This window comes from Trichechus manatus, unplaced genomic scaffold (assembly GCF_000243295.1).
Source record: "Trichechus manatus latirostris isolate Lorelei unplaced genomic scaffold, TriManLat1.0 scaffold00058, whole genome shotgun sequence".
Classification (NCBI taxonomy): Eukaryota; Metazoa; Chordata; class Mammalia; order Sirenia; family Trichechidae; genus Trichechus; species Trichechus manatus.
The window spans coordinates 9,233,775-9,252,059 of NW_004443994.1; the positions used below are offsets into that span (position 1 = coordinate 9,233,775).

General features: G+C 46.4%; 1 protein-coding gene across 1 annotated transcript in view; it reads right to left on the reverse strand.

The window, feature by feature from the left end:
• Positions 1-18,285, reverse strand: part of ABCA4 (ATP binding cassette subfamily A member 4) — a 174,073-nt gene that overhangs the window by 140,695 nt on the left and 15,093 nt on the right. Inside the window, exons 3-5 of the mRNA XM_023733347.1 lie at positions 16,057-16,198; positions 12,747-12,886; positions 5,103-5,230 (exon numbers count right to left, since the gene is read on the reverse strand). Coding sequence (XP_023589115.1) covers positions 5,103-5,230; positions 12,747-12,886; positions 16,057-16,198 — 410 coding nt within the window. The remainder of the gene's footprint in view (positions 1-5,102; positions 5,231-12,746; positions 12,887-16,056; positions 16,199-18,285) is intronic.

Sequence of the window (18,285 nt, forward strand, 5' to 3'; positions counted from 1 at the left end):
TATCTGGCAACCCTTACTCTCCTATGGAGCTCATGGGCAGTATCTCATGATGCACAGTCCCCACGATGACTTCCAGAAGCTAAGGTGGCAAGGGAGGAGCATCAACCCTGGCCAAGGACCCTTGACCACCCAACACAGCAACTGGCCTCCTGGAGTCCTGGACTCTCAGCAGTGGACTAGATACTGAGTGCCATGAACAGGCTCATGAGCTGCCCCAGGCACCACAGCCTCCCCTGGCTTCCAACCACACAGTACTCCGCACTAGAGAGCAGAGCTAGCCCAGGGTCTGCCACTCACCCTATATGGAAGCCCAATCCCTAAATGAGGACACAGGATCACAGCTGATGGTTATAGTGGCCTGTAACTGGTGTGTTCCAACAGAGCCTTCCTGTTTTGCCCATACCTCCATTCTTGTTCCCAGGCAAAACCCATATCCACCTCTAAGTCCAGAGTTTAAAACACTTTGAGGTGTAAGGAATCAATAACCTCATTTTGTCCAAACCCCTCATATTATGGAGGAGAGGAGTGACGGAGGAGGCTGAAGTGACTTGAGAGAGCCACACAGCAGGCTGGTGGGGAAGCTGGGACACCACGAAGGTCCCCGCTCATCCGCTCACACATTCACTCATTTATCATGTAAGTCTTCATTCTATGGGGGCTATGCCAGTTACTGCGGGTACAGAGATGAATTAAGATCACCGGCTAGCTGGAAATGCAGGCATTTCAGTAGCTCTAAGTGCCAGATGGAACATAGTAAAACAAGGACATAGGAGAGGGAGAATAGCTAATAAAAATAGCTAATATTTATTGAGTATTTACTATGTGCCAGGCTCCATTCTAAGTACTTTACATAGATTAATTATTTTAACCCTCACAACAACCATATAAGGTAGATGCTTATAGGGTCACTATGAGTCGGAATCCACTCGACAGCAATGGGTTTTTGTTTTTTTTTATCTGTATTTTATTAATGAGGAAACAGGCATAGACTGGTAAATTAACTTGCCCAAGGTCACAAAGTTAAACCCTTTTGCACTCATGCGTACCTCTAGGAACGAAGTATTTTTTCTGCGTCGGAAGGTTTGTTGGGCAGTTGCTGTGCCACTGACGGTGTGTGATGTTGCAAGGCGGGGGGGGGCCTTTATGACTGTTTGAAACTGAAGAAATAGGTGTATGCTGCAAATTACTATTTTTACAGGGTATTGTATGAGGTGTCTAAATTTTTGGAAGGAAAAATAGAAATTTTGAAAATTTTTATTTGTTACACACATGCACCCGTAGATCCTGGTGGGGATTCTGGGGTATAATTAATGGTGCTTCATATTTATCACTAAACACTTAGGGTAGATTTGTAGGAACAGGCAAGAAAAAAGAAATCCATACTAACTACCAAAAATTCAGACACACTCAATGATTCAGCATGCTGCCATTAACCAAAATACATGGTATCAACAAAAAAGTCTAAGCAGAAAATAACTGGTTCACAAAAGGGTTAAGTGTGCTGCCTTGCTGAGATTTGAACCTAGAGCTTGTGCTTAACCATTTCTAGTTAGGTCTTTGGCAAGTAGGGAAGAAGGGGAGGGCAGAAAGGAGGGTTTATGAATAATTTCACTGAAGAGGAGATATTTGAGTTGGTCTTTGAAGCATGTCTAGGAGTTTACAGGGCTAAGAGGAATGGGCCAAAGAACTGTACCACTCTCATCATCTAATAATTCCCTAGAGTCAAGAGGATGATGTGCTATGCTTCAGGGCTGTGCTCAGACACCAGGCAGGAAGGAGCAGGAGGAGTAACCAATCCTGATGGTAAATGGAAAATTTCCACGTTTGCTGATGATGATCCATTAGAGAGCCACAAGCCACATGTGACTCTTTACATTCAAATTAACTAAAATTTAACATTCAGTTACTCAGTCACACTAGTGCCATTTCAAGTACCCAACAGCCACGTATGGCTGATAGTTACCATATTGGCCAGCGCACAGATCATTGCCATCGTGACAGAAAGTTCCAGGGGACAGGGCTGATAAGGACTCACAGAGCAGACGGAGACAAAGAAGGAGATAAGAGCTGGAGACAAAGAACTGGAGCTAGAAAAGAGGTGCGTGCTCAAGGCAACAGGCCAGGTGGGATGGGAGGCGCAGGGGAGCTGGGTGCTGTGAAGGAGGCCCTGCAAAGCGCAGGAAGCTCCCATTCCTTTTAAGCTCAGAGTTTGCTATCAGGCAGCAAAGCTAACTGGAGCCAGCAACACTAAACAAGGGCGCAACCCACGGACCCTGGGCCCTGATTCTCCCCACATGAAAGGCCTCAGCTCTGATGCCAGCAGTGCAGCAACTGGTGATTCAAACGCCACCTCAGTGAGGCCTGGAGAGAAATTTCCCCTAAATTCCTGCTCTTATCTCCATCTCCGTTTTATGGCTAACTGGAAGTCGTCACAGGCATTTCCAGGACGTGAGATATATGAGCTGAAGAGAAAGCAAAGGGAAAATGAGCAATCGGTACCATGGCACCACCTCTTAGGTGACGGTGGGAGGGGAGCAGCTCAGGGCCCGGCAGGCAGCCAGGCGGGCCGGCTCCAGGTCCCTCGCCAGGAGCCTAACTGCGGCCAAGCCCTGGGCTCCGCAGCACCATGTTCCCAGCAGGTTCCCAGGACCCTGGCTGCCTCCTCAGGGCTGGCCCTCCGTTTCCCTGTCTAGTTTCGGTGAAAACCTCAGGGCCTGAGAAGCCAGAAAAGCAGGTATCAGCTTTTGCACGGCAGGAACCATTTTGAAAACCCCTTCTGTGGGGCTAGTCCCGGCCAGGAGAGTGGGGTCTCCGCCCTCCTCTGGGCTCAGACAGCAGCGTGCAGATTTTTATCTCAGGACTGACACGGGCACTGAAACTCCCCGTTTATGTCCCAGTCTCCTCTGGAGTCTGGAGGAGGAGCAGACCGGGCAGGGAGCAGAGTCGGAGGGTGTCTGGGCCATTGGCCCCTGCTTCTCTGGCATTCTCACCGTATTCACCATACTAAGAACCCACACCCACGATTCTGGGCCGGGAGCCAGTGAGCGCCCAAACGGGAGCAGTGGTTCTCACACCTGAGTGCCTGTCAGAATCCCCTGGAGGGCTGTTAAAACACAGATTGCTTGGTACCACCCCCAGAGTTTCTCATTCAGTTGCTCTGGGCTGGAGCCTGAGAACTGGCATTTCTAACAAGTTTGCAGGCGATGCTGACGCTGCTGGTCTCTGGACTTGAGAACCGCTAAGCTAGACTAAGAAACACTGGATTAGGAGTGAGGAACACTGAATTAAAATCGGCTCTGCCAGTTTCTATCTCTATTGTTGTTAGTTGCCATTGAGTCACCTCCGACTCATGGCGACCCGTGTACAATAGAATGAAACATTGCCCAGTGCCGCACCGTCTTTGCCATTGTTGGCATGCTCGAGTGCACCATTGCGGCCACTGAGCATTCTGAGTGCCTTCTAAGCTAGGGGGCTCATCTTCCAGCACTATATTGGACAATATACGGTTGTGGGTTTTCATTGGCTTATTTTCGAAAGTAGATCACCAGGCCTTTCTTCCTAGCCTGTCTTAGTCTGGAAGCTCTGCTGAAACCTGTCCACCATGGGTGATCCTGCTGGTATTTGAAATACTGGTGGCATAACTTCCATTGTCATAGCAACACCAAGATACCACAGTATGATAAACTGACAGAAAGATGGTGGTCTAGCTCTATATTCATGGGCTAATCGCTCCATCACCAAATGCTTAGGTTTCCTCATCTGTTTGACCTATCTCGGGATTATGGTGTGGAACAAAGTAGCTAACAGATGTGAAAATAATTTGTTAGTGGTTAAAATGCTCTGTGTAAATATGGATGAAATAGATTTGGGGGAGGATAGGTCAGAAATGAAGGAGCCCTGGTGGCATAATAGTTAAAGCCCTTAGATGCTAACTGAAAGGTTGGTGGTTCAAAGCCACTAGCCACTTCATGGGAGAAAAGACCTGGTGATCTGTTCCCACAAAGATGACAGCCTAGGAATCCTTATGGGGCAGTTCCACCTGTCCTGTAGGTTCGCTATGAGTTGAAATTGATTCAGTGGCACACAACAAGAACAACAGGTCAGAAACATGCAAAGGAGATAGAAGGAGTCTGCCCAGAAAGGAGAACAGGTTCAGGAAATCAGCAGTTGGCTCTGTGGACTGCCGTGATCAGGTTCTGTAACCCCAGGGGGACCCTCAGCATACTTAGGGACTTCATACTGCTGGGTTTTGAGCCAGAAACTCTCCTCTCAGAGTTATTTGCGAGGCTGCCTTCTTTTCAGTCAAGTCTGCTTGAAAGGTGTCTCCTTAGGAAGGCCTTCTCTGCTTAAAATGGTCCCCGTGCTCCTCCAGCCCCTCGCAATTCCTTACCCTGCTGGATTTTCCTCACAGGACTTATCACAACCTGGAGCCACATTATAAATTCATATATCCACTTGTTTACTTGATTATTGCCTGGAATGTAAGCTCCCTGAATCAGGAACTTTGTCCGTCTTATTTACACTGTAGTTTAGTAATTAGCTGCTGCTGTTAGCTGCTGTTGAGTCAGCCCCTGACTCGTGGCCACGCCGTGTGTGCAGGGCAGAATTGCTCTATAGGGTTTTCTGGGCTATAATCTTTACGGAGCAGGCCTTTTCTTCCATGAAGCTGCTGGGTAGGTTCAAACCGCCAACCTTTGGGTTAGCCGTCATTTGCAAACTGCTCGCGCCACCCGGGCTCAGTAGAACCTACAACAGTCCCTAAATATTTGGTTAATAAGTGAGTGAATCTTGGTTTCCTCAACTCTGAAAAGAGAAGGTAGAACCACGTGGTCTCGAAAGTCTCTTCCAATTATAACAATCAGATTTTTAAAGTGTTGCCGGGATTTGTACTGCTTCAGAGTCTTATGATGTGAATGCTCACCACCACAAACGACTCCTAGGTGTTTTTCTGAGTGTGTGACAGGGATCATGGGATCTGAAGGCGAAAACAAGAGGGAAAGAAAGCTGAGGTCCATCCTCCTTGCCCCTCTCAGCCTTGATGCTCATAAGTGGCCCTTTTCACCCCTCCACTCCAGGAACACTGATCTCTCACAACCACCTACCTGCTCTGGACGGACTTGGGAGTTGATCAGAAGGTACACAACTGAATCAGACAGGCCAATATTTTGTATGAGAAACAGCGTCAGTGTTTCTTCATCCTTTAGGATATCTCGAATTCGTATTCCTCTTCCTGTATACGAATGAGAGAAACAGCAGGGTGTTCAAGGGGAGATGAGTCAAAAAAATGAAACTGCTAGAATTGATGGGAAATGTTTCTAACTTGACTATTAGAAAAAGGCACCGTTCTTGGGTTCCCTGGGAGCACCTGGAGGTCAGGGCTCCCATGAGTAGATATTGTCACAGTCACAACATTTACTGCTGAACAGGCGGGCAAATTTTAATAAGAAGGCACAGAAGGAGAAAAAAGTTAGCCTGGGGGGCACGTCAGATGCTTTGTAGGGTTTGTTGAGGACAGTAGTTCTTATCCAGGTCGGAAGCAGTTGGAGAGGGGCGATTTTGTCCACCAGGGAACATTTGGCAAATTAACATTTTGGTTGTTACAACTGGAGAGGTGTTACTGTAGCTAGTGAGAAGAGACCAGAGATGCTACCAAACATCCTGTGATGCACAGGATGTGTAAGAAAGCCTCTGTGAGAGATGGAAGCACACAACACTCAACAAAGAATTAGCCAGCCCAAATGTCAATAGTGCCGAGGTTGAGAAACCCTGATCTAGGGTTGGAAGAGATATGTGCTCTGCCCACACTGCAGTTGCCTTGGGGTCAAGGACCTTTCCTGGCATTTCTGTCATCTCAGCTCAGGTTCTAAGCTCAGGGCATTGACATAGACTAAGAGAGATGGAGGAGCCCCGGTGGCACAGAGGTCAAAACTCTCAGCTGCTAACCAAAAGGTTGGCAGTTTGAACTCACCAGCTGCTCTGCAGGAGAAGCATGTGGAAGTCTGCCTTCCATAAAGATTTACAGCCTTGGAAACCCAATGGGGCAGTTCTACTCTGCCCCACAGGGTTGCTATGAGTTAGAATCAACTTGATAGCAGTGGGTGAAGAGAGATGCGGCTGTTTTTGGCAGGAAAACCTTCAAGTCAGAAAGAGAAGGCTTATTGCCTGGGCTTGAGTCTTCATACCCGTCTTAGTTCTCTAGAGCTGCTGTAACAGAAATACCATAAGCGAATGACTTTAACAAACAGAAATTTATTTGCTCACAGTTTAGGAGTCTAGAAGTCCAAATTTAAGGTGCCAACTCTAGGGGAAGGCTACCTCTCTGTCAGCTCTGGAGGAATGTCCTTGTCTCTTCAGCTTCTGCTTCCTTGGAGATCTCCATGTGTCTTGGCATCCATCTTGCCTCATCTCTGCTTGCTGTCTTACTTGTTTAATCTCTTTTGTATCTCAATTGACTCAAGATACACCCTACACTAATCCTGTCTCATTAACATAACAAAGACAACCCATTCCCAAACGGGATTATAACCACAGGCATAGAGGCTAGGATTTACAACATATGTTTTCGGGGGACACAATTCAATACATAGTAATGCCCATAGGGGATCATGAAGTCACATTGTCTCCAGCTCTATACCAACCTGGTGGAAGCAGGAATTTCTTTATAAAGAGGCATAAAGTTCTCCCAACAGTTAAGGTGACCTTGGGGGCAAATCATTGAACTTCTCTGTGTCCTCACTTTCTACATCTACTTTATAGGTTGTTGTGGGGTGATATGGGATAAGAAATATAAAGTGCTTAGCTCTCAGGCCTAAAAACAGTAAGCACTCAAGAAGTGCTTCTTCTAATTGCATTAATATTAATTTTACCCCTCCTAGGAGATTCATGGAGCCCTGGTCGAGCAGTGGTTAAGAACTTGGCTGCTAACCGAAAGACTGGCAGTTCAAGTCCACCAGCTGCTCCTTGCAAACCCTATGGGGCAATTGTACTCTCTGTCCTATAGGGTTGCTGTGAGTTGGAGTCAACTCAACGAAACAAGTTTGTTTCTTTTTTTTTTAGGGATTCAAACCAGCACCCACCTCCTCTGTCTGCTTCTCAGCCTCAAGCAGCCCAGAAAAGAGGGTTACAGGCCCGGATCCTTATGAGTCATTTCAACATTAAGGGAAAGCTTTCAGGTTGTGTAAAAATGCTTATCTCTGTGTCCCAAGATCTCCAAAAGTCTGATTGACTGTTTATCTCTTAGTTCTTTAACCAACTTGAGTCATCAAATGCCCCTGCTCCTTCCTGATCCTAACATCCCCATCCTAGCAACCCCATCCTCTCTCACCCCAAGTTCTCCCCTCAGCCAGGCAGCAGAGAGGCCTACCCCCCTGAGAGCTTGACAACCATCCTTTCCATTTTCAGTTGGTGACTTCTCCTGTACAGTGCCTTGTCAGTTTGAGTTTGTTGATAATTTCCTCTTGAAGGGCAACCGACCAAGCCCCTAGGATTGGCCATGCAGGAGGGGCAGGAGGCCCAGTCCTGGAGTTCTGCCGCACAGCAGCCTCCATTGCTGTGAATGGTGCCCCTTAAGGTTGGGCCACCTGGTAGCCCAGTGTCACTACCCTTTGCATAGGAAAAGTCCATAGGCTTTGGGGTAACCTGAACACAGGAGCGGGTCCCAAGGGAGGAAGAGGGCTGTTTCTGCAGTATTCTGAGAGGGATTGCTCTGCTTTATTCTTCCCTTCTCTCCTTTTTGATAACATAAGTCCTGTCTTCTTCCAAACCCGGCTCCTTCTTCCTTTCCTCTTTCCCCTGGGGCACCAGCTCAACTGCCCTTCTCCCAATCACTTCTTTATGTACAGCCTCATGTTATTACATGCTCATATCCAGAAACACCACCCCCAACACACACACACACACACACACACACACACACACACACACGCACCCCTCTTGAGACTAGGGCCTATGGATCCTGCTTTTATTATACTTCTCATCATACCTAGCCACACTGGTCACACAGACGTATCCCTTGAGGTCACCTCTCTGACCCCCAGCATTGGAGCCTGACATCAAGTTAGGGCCTCAATGAAAGTCTGTGGAATGACAGGAGGCACCCAATAAATACCTGTTGCCTTGACCTGAGAGTCATGACCCCTTTGACTGTTTATCTCTTAGTTATTCTTTAACTTACTTACCTGACCTTACATACGAATACCTGGCAGGATAGAAGGTCAAAACCTGGGAAAGCGGGAGCAATTTTGTGAGACATCGCACAATACACCACCCAGGTGACTGGGCTGCTGTGGCCCTAGGGAGAAGGGACAGGAACGTGCTGGTTCAACACACACCTGAGGAGGGGGTGGGGACCACCCTGTGGGGAAAGCGGAGGCCCCAAAGTGTGAGAAATGGCCGATACCAGACAAAAGCTTCCCTAGGCTCCTGAGGGAGAAATGTGAACTGGGGGCCTGAGGAAAGAAAAATAAATTTAGGTTAAAATGTGGTTCTTCTTGTTCTCACCCCTGGGAAGACTAGAGGCTGGGGGACAGAGCTGAGGGGCAGATGGGAGGGAAGCCAGGGAGAATGCTTGAGGCTCACGGGAAGAAGGTGTTTTAAAGATGATTGAGAGACCACAGAGCTTGCTTGGGGGTGGGAGGGGAGGGGGCTTCATGTCTGGTCTTTGCCATTAATCCTCCCCTTCTGAGAATGCAGTACTACAGGTTTGCTATGAAAGGAAGACCCTGCCCGGTTCAACCATTGGCATACTTTCCCAGGTGACCGGGACAGGCAAAAGCACACACGGCAGCACCCGCCTACTTTGCTTTCAAAGCTTAACTCTTCACTGAGGCTTCAGGCTTACAGTTTCATGCTAACCTACCTACAGGTGCCTCTTAGACTCTGCAATAGTCTATGGTGCTGACAGTGGGCTTCAGTCCCAGGCCTGGGGCTTCTTCAGGGACCGTGTCCCTTACTTGGGGACAGTCCACCGCCCCCTGTCATAATCATGAAGGTCGGGGGCTCTGCAGAGTCTCTGTTCCCAGTGCAAAAATTTCTTTGGGGAGTCTTAGCTGGCCTTCCCTGACCTCTTCTCTCTAGACCCTCTAAACTGCTCTCTTTCCAGGAATTTTCCCTGCAATCTGAGAGCTTGCAGAAAGAACCACCTCTTATCGTTGTTATTATTGTTAGGTGCCATCGAGTCAGTTCCGACTCATAGTGACCCCATGTACAACAGAACAAAACACTGCCCAGTCTTGCGCCGCCCTCACAATCATTGCTACGTTTCAGCCCATTGCTGTAGCCACTGTATCAATCCATCTTGTTGAGGGTCTTGCTCTTTTTCGCTGACACTCTTCTTTGCCAAGCATGATGTCCTTCTCCAGGGACTGGTCCCTCCTGATAATATGTCCAAAGTAAGGGAGATGAAGTCTCACCATCCTCCCTTCTACGGAGCATTCTAGTTGTGCTTCTTCCAAGACAGATTTGATCGTTCTTTTGGCAGTCCATAGTAAATTCAATATTTTTTGCAAACACCACAATTCAAAGGCATCAATTCTTCTTTTGGTCTTCCTTATTCATTGTCCAGATTTTGCATGCATATGAAGTGACTGAAAACACCATGGCTTGGGTCAGGCGCACCTTAGTCCTTAAAGTGATATCTTTGCTTTTTAACACTTTAAAGAGGTCTTTTGCAGCAGATTTGCCCAGCGCAATACGTCATTTGATTTCTTGACTGCTGCTTCCATGGTGTTGACTGTGGATCCAAGTAAAATGAAATCCTTGACAACTTCAGTCTTTTCTCCATTTATCATGATGTTGCTTATTGGTCCAGTCATGAGGATTTTTGTTTTCTTTATGTTGAGGTGTAATCCATACTGAAGGCTATAGTCCTTGATCTTCATCAGTAAGTGCTTCGAGTCCTCTTCACTTTCAGCAAGCAAGGTTGTGTCATCTACATATTGCAGATTGTTAATGAGTTTTCCTCCAACTCTGATGTCCTATTCTTCTTCATATAGTCCAGTTTCTCAGATTATTTGCTCAGTATGCCATTCAAAATGAGTCCTGCTTTCGGATTAAAACAAAACGAAAACCGAATCTGTTGTTGAGTCAGCCCGCAACTCATGGCGACCCCATGTGCGATAGAGTAGAACTAATCCATGGGGTTTTCTTGGCTGTAAACCTTACAGAAGCAGATGGCTGGGCCGTTCTTCTGTGGTGCCACTGGGTGGGTTCAAACTACCAACCTTTAGGCTAGTGGTCAAGTGCAAACTGTTTGCACCACGCAGGGACTTTGCTTTTGGATTAGGAAGCAGTGATTTTGGTTCTCATGTACACATTGTAAAGACCACAGAGAAATAGTGTTTTGAAATGACTTCCTTTAAGCGTCCTCCCAGCCAGACTGGCTTTGACAATCAGACACATCAATGAAATGTCCCTTCATCATAGATCCCGCTGGATCAATGGGGGCTATGTCACTCTAGGAGCTAGATAGCCCATGTTCTCCTCTGCCTGCTTTACCTTGGAAAAAACACGTTCTAGCTGGTGCTTCCCCTTCCTTCTTATCATTAAAATGCTGATTGTGCTCATCCCTTATAAGGTCCTTCAAACTTGAACTAAAATAAACTGTTCTATCCAGAGCAGCAAAGAATGTAGTGCTTGTAATTTGCTTTGTAGAAAATTACTACATAAAGTATATAACCCTTCCCCCACCCCACCCCACCCCCAAAAAAACCACTGCTGTTGAGTTGATTCCGACTCATAGCAACCTCATAGGGTTTGCAAGGCTGTAATGTTTACAGAAATAGACTTCCACATCTTTCTCCCGCGGAGCCGCTGGTGGTTTCCAACACCAACCTTTCAGCTAACAGTCGAACAGCCAGGGCTCCTTCACAAAGTATATGTTTCACTATTTTAAAAATAATTAAAATGTAATTGAATCATCTTAACGTGCCAATCTTAACATAATTTTGTCTGTTACTGCTTCAGTGGTGGGAGAAGGGAGAAGGTGGAAAGATGGGCAGAAGATCAGATTCTCTTTGGATAGGTTTCCCATCCTGATTCCCCTGCGTTCTTGAAGCTCCCATTGCTTCCCTCCAGATCCCCGCACGTGTGGTCATTGTCCGTTTGCTCATCTCTTTCCACTTCTGCCCTGGGAGCCCTTGAGGGCAGCACTCGATGACTCATCTCTCTATTCCAGAGACTAGCACAGTGCCTGGCACACAGTAAGCACTCACCAAATGTCTGCTGAATGTTGACTGAGCCGCAGGGGTGAGGAGCCCAGGGGCTGATTCACTCCACTCTCCCTCACAGCTGGACTTGGCAAGGACCTTTCTCCACCCCCCTGGAACCCTGAGCAGAGCCTGTTCTCTTCACCATTCTCATCCCCCTGGTAGTCCTCTCCTTCATCCCTGTCATCCTCTAAGGTCAACCCTAGAGCCGACTCTCCCCTTCCCCCCACCCAACACCCAGGCTCTTGTTCCTAGCAATGTACATCTCCCAGCAGCTCCGAACTGCTTCCTCTGGAGCCTCTGAGCCCTATTCTACTGTGAACAACCTTCTCCCACTAGCAGCCTTTCATAGGAGGACACTCCTTTAGTCCTCTGCAGAGGGACCTGCTGCACACGAGACAACCACACAACATCCATTTATCCTTTAAAAGAAATCCTGTTGCTGTCACTGTTGTTGATTTCTGTTTGTTTCCTATTTTCCCCTTGGGGAGCAGAGACATATGAGAGGGAGAACCTTACTCCTTCTCATCACCGTTCCTAATTCCAAGTGGCTCTCTGACCCTCGTGGCAATGGACCTTTTCTCTCTGTCCCATCTCTGCCTCCATCCTGCACAACCTCAGTGTCCATGTGGCAACTCATCTAATAGCCTGGCCTCTCATTTCCTTCACCTCACCATTTCCAAAAGCCTTCACTTCTGCTCCACTTCAACCACCATGGCCACACATGGGGGCTTGTTCCAACCTAGTACTGCCTGTCTTTGAAATCCTGAGTTTGGATATTTCACTTTCTGACCACAGCTACCAATCCTTCTTTCTTATTCATTTTCTCAGTCTCTTACCCAGGCTCATTGAATCCATTGAGACCTCTACTCGCCTTTTCTGCCCTCCATTTTTTCCTAGCCCATCTCAGTCCTTTTGGCTTCTCTTCCATCCTATTGCAGCCTGGACCTGACAACCTATAGTCCAATCATTGACCTCAACCCCCTTGCCTCCTTGACCTTCTGTGGCACCTCCCTGAAAGCTGTAAGCCCTGCATCAACCCACGCTCTACCCTCTCTGCTTCAGTGCCTGGGATGCTGAATATTACTAGAAAAAATCATACAATTGCACATATTTATGGCATGATACACATATGGTCTCTGACCTCCCTTGGGTCCTTAAGATTACTCAGCATTGTTTCTACATGCTCCTGGTTAGATCTCTCTAAGACTCTATGAAAGCTTTTCTACACCTTTACCTGCTCTGCAATCCTCACCTCCTGCTTCTAGCATTTAACCTAGCCTCATACTTCTAAAAACATAATCTTACTGGGACAAGATCTTTCCTTCCCTCCTTTCCAACTTCCTACCTTCTAGACTGACCTGGAGGAAGAGGCAACCTCACCAAGGTGCATCCTCATACCTCCTCTATATCTCATCCCTTCCTGCCTCCTCTGGTATCTTTTCCCACCAAATACCCCACTCTTTCCTAGTTTCAGTCTCTCTGATGAGTGAGGCAAGAGGAAGACAAGAAGTATGGTTGAGCAAACGAGGCCTATCTCACCTGCAATTCTCTCAGGGTGAGTCCGAAGTGTGTCCATGAACTGGGACAAGGTGCGGAGCTCTGTCCAAACCTGACCGAGGTGCTGGCTGTCTGGTGTATCCATAACGATTTCTTGAAAATCTCGATACACCCTTGCCAAACTGTAAGAAGGACAAAGCTTCATCAATAAAGAAGTAGCTGTCATTTTCATAATAATAATACTAATAATAATACTTTGTGCTTTTTTTTTTTTTTAAAGACACCATGTGGTTGACCTGGCTGCTACATTATGTATCCTTACAATACTTCTAAGGAAAAAGGAGAAAAAATATTTTATTTTCTCATACATATAGGATAGAAGGAGGGGGAGAAGGAGTGTTTTGTTCAGTCTTCCAGTTTTGGCAGGGCCAGGTCACCTTGTAACCCATGCTCTGTGTCTCCTGTCCAGAGAAGCCTTAAACAGGATGTCTTAGTCATCTTGTGCTGCTGTGACAGAAATACCATAAGTGGATGACTTCAACAAAGAGAAATGTATTGTGCTACAGTCTAGTAGGTTACAAGTCCAAATTCAGGACATCAGCTCCAGGGAGGCTTTCTCTCTCTGTCAGCTCTGGAGGAAGTTCCTCATTGTCATCAATCTTCCTCCAGACTAGGAGATTCTCCGTGCAGTGACCATGGGTCCAAAGGATGCCCTCTGCTCCTGGCACTGCTTTCTTGGTGCTATGAGGTCCCCAATTCTCTGCTTGCTTCTCTTTCCTTTTATTTCTTGTAAGATAAAAAGTGGTGCAGGCCTTACCCCAGGAAAATTCCCCTTACATCGGATCAGGGATGTGAACTTAGTAAGGGTATTACAATCCCACCCTAATCCTCTTTAACAGAATTACAATCACAAAATAGAGGACAACCACACAATACTGGGAATCATGGCCCAGCCAAACTGATATACACATTTTTTGGGGGGACATAATTAAGTCCATGACACAGGATGATATTAGTGGTAGACATTATTGGAGTTTTGTTCCAGCCTTTGCTCGCTTCTCTGGGACCTGTCCTTTCATCCATTCATAGGGGTAGTCTCTGCCAGCTATATGTAATCCACAGCATCCTCCGTTCACACACACTCACACAAATAAACACACACACACGGGCATGTGCTCACATTCATACTCACACTTACATATATGTGCACACACTCACACATGTGCACACACGTGTGAACATACCCCTCCACATATACTCATACATGCACATACACACATTCACACATGTGCACATACACATACATGTGTGCACACACACTCATACACACACACACATGCTCACACCTCTGCCACAGCTGATTGGACAAGGAGTTTGAGCGGGATTCAGAGATGCACTTCTGGTTTCCCAAACTCAGGTGCTGTGAACTGGGTGATGTGTGCCAGCCTGGGGTGTTGAGAGGCAGGGAGAACTGGTCCAAACAGAGAGGCGAGTGGGGTGGATGCACAGAGAGAGGAAGAGGCTGGGCCCTGCAGGCCCAGGTGGGAGAGAGCTGAGGGTACTGCTCTTGGCAGTTCCCCAGTTCTTGTCCCTGCCCCTCCTGACATCTGCCTTACTGCCCTTGGCTTTGTGAGAAATCATGCATTTTAGTCTCCAAATCACACATTTCGCTCTGAGATTTAAGCTTGTTTGAATGGGGTTCTGTGCCTTGCAAGCGTAAGAATCCTAAATAAACCAGTATTTCAATCATAATATACGAAACATGAAACCTAGATTTCCTGGATCAAGCATAGCTGGAGTCTGGGGTCCCCCTTCCCCCACATTCAACCTTCCTCAATGACACTTATAAAAACTACTGGTGTGAGCACCACCGAAGCTGCATCTAGGCCCCGACTGAGCTTTCTCCAAGGTTCCCCTGATCCCACCATGAGACCTCACCAGATCTTTCTGGATGGGTAGGTGTTTCTTCTCAGGAACTTCAAGGAGTTCCAAATTGAAAGTGTAGAATGTAAAGCTTCAAGGCACCATTTGTGCCAATGTGAACCCAGCTAATATGTCACCTCCCTGACTTTCTCCTAAGGAGAAGTGTTGCCTCTTCTATGTTCCTATAATACAGAGTTCAGCAAAATTTTTGTAAAGGGTCAGATAATAAATATTATAGGCTTGCAGGCCATGTGGTCTCAGTCACAACGACTCAGCTCTGCAATTACAGGGCAGACATCCATAGTTTGTTCCCAGTGGGGAAGGCCACCTCTGAGCCTTAGGTGATGACCCACCTAATGTTCCTTTCTTTCAGTCTAAACACAGGTTTGTCCTGGATGAATTATACCTGGACCTCCTCCAAGTAAAAAAATTGGGATAACCAAATAGCTCAGTAATCCATATAATCTTCTATTTATACAAGTGGGATAAAGCCCCTGCCCCAACAAGCCCTTGTTGGTGACCCTTATGTTGGGCTTCACCAGCTGTGGCTCAAGGTTAGCAGAGCGGGTGGAGGATGGCCCTATTCATGTTCAAGTACATGTTCAAGGACACACTCAATCACCTACCCCCAACTCCTGCTCTGAAGGGGAATTTCAAAGGGGGCATCGCTTCCTATGGGATTTGATTTGAAATTCAACTCAGGACCATTACTAACCTGGAGTCCACAAATTCCCTGAAACCGTATGTAAGATATAATGTTTTCTGCACGTGGCCAGTTTCTTCAGGATAGTTTCCATGAGCTTCTGTGAATGGTCTTCTGCCACAAAGGTTAAGAACCACTACTCTCAAGCCATATCCTAAGATTTTGCTACCCAAGAGAACTGAGGCAATTACAACAAAGTGTTTGGAGTTTGTTTCTTCTTTCAAGAAGAAAGCTTCATCTTGTAAACCTGATTTCATTCACCCTCTCAACATTCCCTGATATTTTCCTTAGCCCTTAGATGTCCAAGAAGGATTTTAAAGGAAGCAGAGACCTGCTGGGGTTGACCTGGGGTGGAGGGTGAGGGGAATGAGTTCTTCTCACCTAGTGACCCTACCCAAGCATATGGATGACCAGGGTGTGGTGGACATGTGTCAGCAGAGGGGAAGCCACCAGAGTCCAGGCCACATCCTGGGGACATAAAGACCAAGAAGTTGTGTCCACATGACCTTATTCTGAAGCTCTCTCCATAAGTGCCCCAGCAGCTAATAGAATGTTCCAGAAAGGAAACCTGCTGTGCTCATAAGAGCTTAGGGGCTTAGCAGGCCACAAAGTACTCTTTCAGTGTGTACATGCTCTGTGTGTGCATACACGTATGTTCTGATGCATGATGGAGAATAAAAGGGTGTACAACTTCCTCCCCCATCTGGTGGGAGTCTTAACACTTACATGGAGTTGTTATAGTTTGACACAATTCCAGGAGATTCTCCTGGGGTAGGGTGCTGAAAACAAGGATTGTTCACATTGCAGAAGATCCCCTGGAGCCATGGCAACATTCCTGCTGAGGGCATCGCCTTGTTGGGAAAATGGCCTTTAAGACAGGAAATGGAGACAAGAAGGAGTTAGTCACCGGGACCAAGGTGGATGCAGGCCCTAGAAGCTGGGGAGCCTAGGCCCCTCTGGTGCTTTCCTTCATTCATAACATTTAAGAATTAGGAACATCTAGTATACGCCCTATAGTGGGTGCTGGAGACAACGTCTTTTCCCTCAAGCTCCCAGTCTAGTGGGGAGACAGGCAAATGTCCTAATAGAGGCATGGGCAGAGTAAGAGGGAAGAGAGGGGAACACATCATTCTGTGGTGGGGGCACAGGGCAGCAGAATGTTATCTCAAGAAGGTTCTACAAGGTTGCCGATCCTTGAGGATGAAAGAGTTCACTAGGAGGAGAAGAGGTCCATCTATTCCTTCAACAACCGTATTGAACCCTTGTCCCCAAGCATGTAGGAGAGTTACAGGTTATGGGCTCCTTGGCAGTGAGGGAAAGAAGCAAGATTTGATGGAAAGGAGGCTGATTCAGAACTTGGGCCTTGAAAGTGATGAACAAGAGGGTGAGGAGCAAGGAAAAGGAAATGAGCTGCTTTGCATAGCCCCTGAGACCTCCAAATTCAACTGCCTAGAGGGAGAAGATGTTGCCTTGGCCAGAAATCGGATTAAGGCTTTCCCAGAGGGTTAATATAAAGAGTTACATACAAGGTTCGTTCCAGGTCATAGGCCATCTCTGACGTCCAAGAGATAATGTTTTATTAAGTGTGATTGTATGGCATGCTTCTCCTCTATTTTCTCTGTTGTTGTTGTTGTCAGGTGCCGTCAAGTCATTTCTGACTCATAGCAACCCCATGTACAACAGAACAAAACACTGCCCAGTCCTGCACCATCCTCACAATCATTGCTATGTTTAAAAAGCCCATTGTTGCAGCCACTGTGTCAATCCATCTTGTTGAGGGTCTCCCTCTTTTTCACTGACCTTCCACTTTACCAAGCATGATGTCCTTCATCCATGTCCAAAGTACCTGAGATGACATCTTGCCATCCTCACTTCTAAGGAGCATTCTGGCTGTACTTCTTCCAAGACATATGTTTGTTCTTTTGGCAGCCCACGGTATATTCAATATTCTTTGCCAACACCATAATTCAAAGACATCAATTCTTCTTAGGTCTTCCTTATTCATTGCCTAGCTTTCCCATGCATATGAGGCGATTGAAAATACCATGGCTTGGGTCAGGAACACCTTACTCTCAAAGTGACATTTTCGCTTCTTAACATTTTAAAAAGTCTTTTGCAGCAGATTTGCCCAAAGCCATACAGCATTTGATTTCTTGACTGCTGCTTCCATGGGCATTGATTGTGGATACCAGTAAAATGAAATCCTTGACAACTTCAATATTTTCTCTGTTTATTATGATGTTGCTTATTGGTTCAGTTGTGAGAATTTTTGTTTTCTTTATGTTAACGTATAATCCATACTGAAGGCTGTAGTCTTTGATCTTCATCAGTAAGTGCTTCAAGTCCTCTTCAGTTTCAGCAAGCAAGTTTGTGTCATCTGCATATCACAGGTTGTTAGTGAGCCTTCTTCCAATCCTGATGCCGTGTTCTTCATAGAGTCCAGCTTCTCAGATTATTTGCTCAGCATACAGATTGAATAAGTATGGTGAAAGGATACAACCCTGACACACACCCTTCTTGATTTTAAGCCATGCAGTATTCCCTTGTTCTGTTTGAACAGCTGCCTCTTGGTATATGTACAAGTTACGCATGACCACAATTAAGTGTTCTGGAATCCCCATTATTCACAATGTTATCCATAATCTTCACAATGTTATCCACAATAATCCAATGTTATCCATGATCCACACTCGTCGAATGCCTTTGCATAGTCAATAAAACACACATAAGCAACTTTCTGGTATTCTCTGCTTTCAGTCAAGATCCATCTGACATCAGCAATGATATCCCTGGTTCCATGTCCTCTTCTGAATCCAACTTGAATTTCTGGCAGTTCCCTGTCAATGTACTGCTGCAATCATTTTTGAATTAACTTCAGCATAATTTTACTTGCATGTAATATTAATGATATCGTTCAATAATTTTCACCTTTCTTTGGAATAGGCATGAATATGG